Here is a 9,718-nt window from a genome sequence, read left to right on the forward strand (position 1 = left end):
TTTGGAATGTTGTTGTTTGCTTCAATTGCTTACATGTTTTGTGTTTTTTTTCTTTCTCTTGTACACCAGATGTGGTCTTTTTTTTAAATGAGTTATTTTGAGTTTCTTGCTTTGTCGCTACCGGTGAGAAAGCTAATCTCAAGATTGTACAATAATGAATTCTTTGACAATAAATGTACTTGATTATTGAACCTGAACTTGAATGTTCTGTTGAAGTTGTCTTAGACATTAGTGAGACCTAATTTGGAGTATTGTGTGCAGTTTTGGGCACCTACTTACAGGAAAGATGTAAATAAGGTTGAAATAGTACAAAGAAAATTTACAAGTATGTTCCTGAGTCTGGAGGACCTGAGATATAGCAATTACAGCATGGAAACAGGCCATCTCGGCCCTTCTAGTCCGTATAGAGAAAGACTGAATAGGTTAGGACTATATTCTTTGGAATGTAGAAGATTGAGAGGAGATTTGATAGAGGTGTACTCAATTAGAAGAGGTATAGATAGGGTCAGCTGGCTAGTGGCGTAGTGCCATCAGCGCCGGACTAAGGAGGGCTGAGTTCAAATCCAGCCGACTCCTTTGCACGCTTTCCATCCGCGCTGGGTTGAGCGTCAAGCTAGCAACCCGGCCTCGTAATAATAAGAAAGCCTGCAAATAAAAGGCCATCATGATGGCATCCCGATGACTCCATTCAGAGTTAAGGGCTTTCTTCTTCTTCTTCATAGTATTGTGGTGGTGGAGGCGGAGACGATAGGGTCTTTTAAGAGACTCCTGGATAGGTACACGGAGCTTAGAAAAATAGAGGGCTATGGGTAAACATAGGTAATTTCCTAAGTAAGGACATGTTCCGCACAGCATTGTGGACCGAAGGGCCTGTAATTTGCTGTAGGTTGTCTATGTTTCTATGTTTCTATCTATCTAACTAACTATCTATCTTCCTGAGGCACTGCTCCTTGAAGATGTCTTGGATACTACAGAGGCTAGTACCATAAAGGAGCTAACTACTTTTACAACTTTCTGTAGCTTCTTTCAGTCCTGTGCAGTAGCACCCCCATACCAAACAGTGATGCAGCCTGTCAGAATACTCTCCATAGTACATCTATAAAAGTTTTTGAGTGTTTTAACTGACATGCCAAATCTCTGCAAATTCTTAATGAAATATAGTCACTGTCTTGCCTTTTTCATAGCTGCATCGATATGTTGGGACCAGGTTAGATCCTCAGAGATCTTGACAGCCAGAAACTTGAAATTGCTCACTCTTTCCACTTTCAATCCCTCTATGAGGATTGGTATGTGTTCCTTCTTCTTACACCTCCAGAAGTCCACAATCAGCTCTTTTGTCTTGCTGACTTTGAGAGCATGTTTGTTGCTGCAATAGCACTCCACTAGTTGGTATATCTTGCTCCTGTAGGCCCTTTTGTCTCCATCTGAGGTTCTACCAACAATGGTTGTATTATCAGCAAATTTACAGATGGTATTTGAACTATACCTAGCCTCACAGTCATGGTTTGTAGATGGAGTAGAGCATTGGGCTAAGGTGCACCAGTATTGATCATCAGCGAGGAGGAGATATTATCATCAATCTGAACAGATTGTGGTCTTCCTGTTGGGAAGTCAAGGACCTAATTGCAGAGATACAGAGGCCCAGGTTCTGTGGCTTATCGATCAGTACTGTGGGAACGCTGAGCTATAGTTAATGAACGGCATCCTGACATAGGTGTTTGTATTGATCAGGTGGTCTAAGTCTGTGTGAAAAGCCATTGAGATCACATCTCCTGCAGACCTTATGTGGCAATAGGGAAATTCTAGTGTCTCCAAATCCTTGCTGAGGCAGGAATTCATTCCAGCCATGTCCAAACTCTCCAAGCATTTCATTACTGTAGATGTGAGTGCTACTGGTCGATAGTCATTAGGGATGCTCACACTATTCTTCTTAGGCACTGGTATAATTCTTTCCTTTTTGAAGCGGGTGGGAACTTCTGACCATAACAGTGAGAGATTGAAATTGTCCTTGAATACTCCCATCAGTTGGTTGGCACATAAGTCTTCAGAGCCTTACCAGATACTCCATTGGCATAGTCATACTTTATTGATCCCGGGGGAAATTCGTTTTTGTTACAGTTGCACCATAAATAATTAAATAGTAATAAAACCATAAATAGTTAAATAGTAATATGTAAATTATGCCAGGAAGTAAGTCCAGGTCCAGCCTATTGGCTCAGGGTGTCTGACCCTCCAAGGGAGGAGTTGTAAAGTTTGATGGCCACAGGCAGGAATGACTTCCTATGACACTCTGTGTTGCATCTCGGTGGAATGAGTCTCTGGCTGAATGTACTCCTGTGCCCAACCAGTACATTAGGTAGTGGATGGGAGACATTGCCCAAGATGGCATGCAACTTGGACAACATCTTCTTTTCAGACACCACCGTGAGAGAGTCCAGTTCCATCCCCACAACATCACTGGCCTTACGAATGAGTTTGTTTATTCTGTTGGTGTCTGCTACCCTCAGCCTGCTGCCCCAGCACGCAACAGTAAACATGATAGCACTGGCCACCACAGACTCGTAGAACATCCTCAGCATCATCCGGCATCTGCCACCTTATGAGGGTTCACCCTTGTTCAAGACAGCCTAACATCGGCCTCTGAGGCAGAGATCACAGGGTCACCCAGGTGCAACAGGGATGTTCACAGCTACAGGTATATTCTCCCTTTCAAAGTGGGCATAGAAGGCATTGAATTTATCTGGTAGTGAAGCATCGCTGCTATTCATGCTATTGGGTTTCACTTTGTAGGAAGTAATGTCCTGCAAACCCCGCCAGAGTTGACGCTCACTGGATGTCGCCTCCAAATGGACTTGTTCCCTCGCTCTAGAAATAGCCCTCTGCAAGTCATATCTGGATTTTTTGTACAGACCTAGGTCACCAGACTTAAATGCCACAGATCTAGCCTTTAGCAGATGATGGACCTCCTGGTTCATCGAGGGCTTTTGGTTTGGGAATGTACAGCAGGTTTTTGCAGGCACACACTCATCCACACAGGTTTAATGACGTCAGTAACATCTGCAGCATGCTCATCCAAAATCAAAGGTGAATCCCTGAATGCAGTCCAGTCCACCGAACCAAAGCAGGCCTGACAGTGCTCCTGTGCTTTCCTTGCCAAGGCCTACACATCCTTCCTATAATAGGGTCACCATTATAAGAATAATGTTATAAAGCTGAGGCTCTGAAAGGCATTGGTCTTACTGACCACGTGGAGCATTGTGAACAGTTTTGGGCTATTTATCTAAGAAAGGATGTGCTGGCATTGGGGAGTGTTCAGAGGAAGTTCACATGAATAATTCTGGGAATGAAGCAGTTAATTTATGAGGAATGTTTGATGTCTCTGAGCCTTTACTCGCTGTAGTTTAAAAATCTCTTTGAACCCTATTGATTATTGAAAGGCCAAGATAAAGTGGACATGGAGATGATATGTCCTATTGTGGTGGTATTTAGGACCAGAGGTCACAACTGCATGCCATTAAAACAGATATGAGGAGGAATTTCTTTAGCTAAGCAGATATTGAATCTGGGGAATTCATTGCCACAATCTTTGTATCCTCTGCACACTCACTAACCAAGCCATCCACATTTTCTTTCAGGTTACATGTAGCACAAACTGCAGACTTTCCCATTACATTCCTCTGCTGAGCACCACTGGTCACACACCTTTCTCCAGATTTGGACCTATCAATCACTACCTTCTGTCCTCAATGGGCAAGCCTATTCTGAATGCAGTCAGCCAAGTCACTGTGGCTGCTAAGAATCTTAATCATTTTGAAAGCACGTAACTGAAATTTCCAGCTGCATTGTCAGAAAGTTGTGTGTTCAGGCCGCCTTCCAGAGGCTTCTACACATTATCCAGGCTGACTATTCCCACACAGGAGCAGAGGGAGAGCTGCTCTGCTGGAAATTCAGTCACAACGGAGACACTGATCGGAGGCTGGGATTGTGTTGAAAGGCAGAGGGAGAGAGCATTTTCATATGAGGGATTTGCAGCAAATTGAGAGAGTCATAGAGAAGTACAGCATATAAACAGGCCCTTCGGCCCATCTAGTCCATGCCAAAATTATTTAATCTGCCTATTTCCATTGACTTGCACCAGGACCTTAGCCCTCCATATCCCTACTATCCAAGTACCTATCCAAACTTCTTGTTGAAATCGAGCTCACATGCACCACTTGCACTGGCAGCTTGTTCCACACTGTCATGACCTTCTGAGTGAAGAAATTTCCCCTCATGTTCCTGTTTAACATTTCACCTTTCACCCTCAACCCATGACCTCTGGTTGTAGTCTCACCCAACCTCAGTGGAAAGAGCATGCTTGAATTTAACACCAGCGCTACACCGACCGCTCTGGAGCATGGGTGGACTTTCAGTGCCAGACCCTTCCTGACTGTGAGTTTACAGGATTGGAAGTCAGAATCAGTCTTCAGCTGTACAGTGATTCATCCCCCCTCCAACAGCAGTATCAAGAAGCAAGTGAAGAATGTCCAAGGTAGGGTCCTGGAACTCATCCCATTATTGAAAATGTTTACTTTGTCCTATAAATTGTGCCAGATTTAGGTGAAAACTGAATCGTTGTGCATGGCTCTAATCCAGAAGCCTGACCTTCGAGATACTGTACAGTATCACTGAAATAGCCTTCCTAACTTGAGGATAATCCAAACCACTTCACTGAACAGGAACCCAGAAGGCACCTGATACTCTTCTTCGAAATGGTCTTTGCCTTTGAATGGAATCCCAGCCTCTGATTTGTGCTTCATTAGTAACAAAATTTGCAGCAGAGCATTTCTCTCACTCTCTCACTCTCTCACCTCTGTGTGCCTCACTCTCTGACACTCTGTCTCTCTGACTCTGCCCCTACATGGGGTAGTCAGCCGGACAGTATGTAAAATACAGCCTGATCACTCAGCATTCTGATGAAGATGCTGGTGAATTTAGTTACACTCTATGGAGTGAAAAAATGTAGTACATGATCCGTGTAAAGATCAAAATATTGCCACTGCTTACAATTCGATATGTAGAGGAAAGGTGCAGGGAGGTCTTTGACCTGAAATGTTAATGCTGTCTCCCTCTCCACAGATACAGACTGAAATTTGGTGGGATATGAATCGATCACAACCAATCTGTTCCGAAGCATCGATAAATCTCCCAGCAAACCCACCCTGTGTCAATATTTCACGTGTTCTGACCATTTGTTTTAGATCTTGTGTCTGCCTCTTCATGATTCCATCTATTTGTTTTATTAGTTTGATGATTATTAACTGACCCAGCTCATTGAGAACAAAATTCAAAGCATATTAATCAAATGGCATCATTCGCCACAAATCTCTGAGCAGCTGGATAACTTTCAGTGCTGTATGTGATCACACATAGTATTAAATCTATTTACATGTCAATGTATCAATCCATTTTCAATAAACGTCATGTGAAAATGTTTTGGTTGTAAGTGTCCCTCACTGTTTTTTTTGGGAGACAGTAAGTAAATAACTTGGGACAGAGAAAGATCATGAAGGATTGCAATATTGGTGTGAGTATTCTAATTGCTCGGGCATTTCGAGATCAAGAAGAGGATAGTGCTTGGTCTTTCTAGGTGCATGAATGAGGGTAAGTCCTCACTGCCTGGTGGGATATATTCTGGGTTATTGAAAGAAGCAAGGGAGGAGATTCTTGAGGCCTTGACAAAGATCTTCACTTGCAAAATGTGAGGTCCCAGAGGACTAGAGAGTAGCCAATGTTTTTCCTTTGTTCAAGAAGGAAAAGAGAGAAAACTTTGGAAATGATAGGCCAATGAGCTTCACATCAGTGGTAGTGAAGCAACTGGAGAGGACTCTGACAAATAGGATCCATGTGCATTGGAAAAGCATGTGCAGATTAGGGACAGTCAGGTGCGGTTTTGTGCAAGCCAGATCATGCCTTACATACAAGACTGAGTTTGTTGAGGGGGCATTGGAGGTGATTGAAAAGGATAGGGCAGTGAACGTTTTCTACATGGTCATTAGTCATATGACAAGATCATTCTTAATAGGCTAATCTGGAGGATCTTAAATGTTTCAGAACTACAGTTTGAAACTTGGTAGCTCAGATTTAGTCTTGGCTTGCTCAGATGGAAGGGTTGTTCCTCTGGATGGAGGTCCAAGGTCAGTGGTACACAGAACAGTACAGCACAGGAAAAGGCCCTTCAGCCCACAACATTGTGTTCTGCAGAGCTCAGCATTGGAGACTCTGTTGCATATGATGATGGCTTGGAGGAAACTGTAGATGGGTGGGATAGTAAGACTGGCGGATGTAGAGGTCAGAGGGTATCAATCAGTTATAGAAATGGCAGATAGGATTTAGGCCAAACAAGTGTGATGTGGTGTATGTTGGGAGGTTAAGTTAAGAGCGACGTAGCCAAATAACAGAAAGGCCCTTAGCAGAGGGATACAGATATTGGAAGGTATGAACTATAAGGAGAGGTCTCAGACAAACTTTGGTTGTTTTCGCTGGAGCGATGGAAGTCTGAGAAGAGTCCTCATCGACTTTATAAAATAATAATGCGTAAATAAGGTGGACAATGGGAATCTTTTTCCCCCGGGTATTACCATGAAACACTGGAGGGCACGCATCTGTGGTGAGGGGAAAGAACATTAAAGGAGACACGCATGGCAAGTTTTGTAAACAGAGTGGAAGGCGCCTCGAACAGCTGCCAGTGATAGTGGCAGAAACATATACAACAGTGGCGTTAACAGGCTGTAGATAGTTCCTTGAATATGCAGGGTATGGAGTGATATGGGTCATGTACAGGAAGAAAGCATTTCACTTAATTCAGCATCATGTTTAGTGCAGACGTCATTTGTGGAAGAGCCTGTTCCTATTTTGTATTATTCTTGTTTCTAGGAAGGTGATGAGCACTCATGGAGAAATAGGTGATTTTGTATCTATAGTGTCCAACTGCTTCCCACACTATACCTGGATCTGCAGTAGATGAATGGACAGAGATTGTTAGTCATTAGTCAACAACTAGTGTGATCATTGCTCAACAACTCCATTATCACTGTGTCATGTGACAGAAGGTGAATGGATTGGACCATGGTCTTTCCTAGTCCCTGTCATAATGTCTAAGCAAACTCCCACATAGCAAATTGCTCATGGCCAGATCATTTGGGTTTTGCTGATAAATGCATGGAAAGATATTTGATCTGATTACCGAGGGTAACTCTCCTATTGTGCTGTCTAAAGGAAGAGTGAGACAGGAACTGTCAGGTGTTTGGTGGAGTTAAGTACGGTGGGGGGGGGGGCGGTGGTGAGGTGGTGGGTGTTGATGGGCAGATGAAGCCAGGTAGCGTAGGGGGTGGTGGAGATAGGAAGTCATAAAACCATGTCCATAAGACATAGGAGCAGGAATAGGCCATTCAGCCTGTCATGTCTGCTCCACCTTTCCATCATTACTGATTTACTATCCCTCTCAACCCAATTCTCATGCCAACTCTCCACAACCTTTGACGCACTTATTAATCAAGAACCTATCAAGCTCCACTTTAAATATACCCATTGACAGACTCCACAGCCAACTGTGGCAATGAACTCTGCAGACTCACCACCCTGTGGCTAAAGAAAATCTTTCTCATCTCTGTTCTAAAGGGATATCTGTTGTGTATTTAATATTTCAGTAATATTTGAGTGGTATTGTAAATATATTGTTTGATTAAGCGTTCTACACTGTTTACATATTTCATTTCGGATTATGTGTAAAAGTACATGAATGACATACATCATCATGCCACCATGTCACATATGTGTGGCTTGCTAAAATAAAAATGGAATACCCATTATCCTTGGCACTCTAGCGTTTTTCTTGTGATTAATTTCTGAAGTTACAAAATATAACAGTAGTTAAATGAAATAGCCAATGAAAAGTGAGTGCCAGTTTTGCTGAGTGCATTAGGTAGAAAAGCATACAGTTTACTTAGAAGTTTGACTGCTCCAACCAAACCAGACAAAGCCAGCTTTGCTGATATTGTGAAAATGTAGCAGGAACATTTAGAAGCAAAACACTTTAGGTTTCATAAGTGGAATCAAGAGGAAGGAAAGTCCATTCCAGTGTGCAGGACTGAACTGAAGAGACTGTTTGAGCATTGACAGTTCAGTGATGAGCTTAATGATGCACTGAGAAATCAGTTAGTTTGTAGACTCTTACCAGAAACATTCAAGAATGGCTTCTAACAAGCACAACCTATATTTAAAAGAGCTGTTGAAATAGCTGTATCAATGAAATTGAATTGCAGTTAGGAATGAAATTGAGCGTGAATAAAATTACATCTAATAAGAAACCTGCCTGGCTGAACAAATTGTGTAACCATTGTGATAGAGGCTACACACATAAAAGTTGCTGGTGAATGCAGCAGGCCAAGCAGCATCTCTAGGAAGAGGTACAGTCGACGTTTCAGGCCGAGACCCTTCGTCAGGACTAACTGAAGGAAGAGTGAGTAAGGGATTTGAAGTTGGAGGGGGAGGGGGAGATCCAAAATGATAGGAGAAGACAGGAGGGGGAGGGATGGAGGCTGACATACACCAGTCCAACGCAGGTTTAAAGGTGAAACTTGCAGAAAATGCAACAAAGTAGGACACATACAAAAAGCATATTGGGCAAACAAAAATAAATGTACTGCATGGGGAAGTGAAAAATATAAAAAGTCACGTTGCAGTTTCAAAGAGTGCACTGATCTGCATGCTGTCAATGAAAGATTTGATAATGATGAGAGGTTACACCAGACTGAGTAGCCTAATGATTTACAATATGAAAACTAACAAGAGACAAATAATGTGGCTTACTCCAGAAGTGAATGGCAAATGAATTAAGGTGGAATTGGACAGTGGCCCCTTTGTTTCTGTAATTCAATGAGTTTGAATAGAATTTCAAAGATACTGAACTGAAGCCTGCAGATATCCTTCTAAAAACTTATACTGGAGAAAAGATAACTCCTGTGAGAATGACATTTGTAACAGTGAAAATACAACAACCATCAAGCTATATTGAGCTTGCATGTGGGAATAACAGGAGGGCCAGCGTTGTGGGGCTGTGATTGGCTGAGACAACTGCAATTTGATTGGAGATGCATCAACCATTTGCATATCACATCCCTGCAATGGAGTAAACTGAAAGCGCATTGAGAAAGGTACTGGATGATGGCTCAGAAGTGGTCAAGGATAAAATAGTGCTAAATGAAGGTGCCACACCCAAGTTTTACAAAGCTCATCCAGTTCCTTATACTATCTCCAATAAGTAGCCAGTGAGCCAGAGAGCATGAAGGTTAAAGAAATTCTTTTCAAGGTTAAATGGAGTCCATGGGCAATGCCAGTGTTCCCAGTCGCCAAAGAATGGGTTTGTCAGGATCTGTGGTGATTTTAAAGTCACCATCAACCCAGTACAGAAAGTAGATTAATACCCAATGCTCAGGATAGAGGATATCTTTGCAAAGCTTTCTGGAGAGAAACACTGCAGCAAAGTGGACTTAGCTGAGGCTGGCCTACAGATGGAGATGGAAGAAGACTCCAGAGTGTTTTATTGCTATATTAGGCTTATTGTTGGAGTAGCACCTACACCTGCACCCTGGCAGAAAGATATAGATGACACCATCCCAAGAAACATCTCCAAAATCTCAAGACAGTGTTAAATAGATTCAAAGGTTGTGGGCACACA

General features: G+C 42.6%; 1 protein-coding gene across 1 annotated transcript in view; it reads left to right on the top strand.

The window, feature by feature from the left end:
• The window catches only part of LOC134352736 (immunoglobulin mu heavy chain-like), a 66,352-nt gene extending 60,171 nt beyond the window's left edge, over positions 1–6,181 (top strand). The window contains exon 12 of the mRNA XM_063060132.1: positions 5,119–6,181. Within this exon, the coding sequence (XP_062916202.1) occupies positions 5,119–5,129 (11 nt within the window). The 3' untranslated portion in view covers positions 5,130–6,181. The remainder of the gene's footprint in view (positions 1–5,118) is intronic.
• Positions 6,182–9,718: the final 3,537 nt, after the last annotated feature.

The sequence above is a fragment of the Mobula hypostoma genome, chromosome 10, assembly GCF_963921235.1.
Source record: "Mobula hypostoma chromosome 10, sMobHyp1.1, whole genome shotgun sequence".
NCBI lineage: Eukaryota > Metazoa > Chordata > Chondrichthyes > Myliobatiformes > Myliobatidae > Mobula > Mobula hypostoma.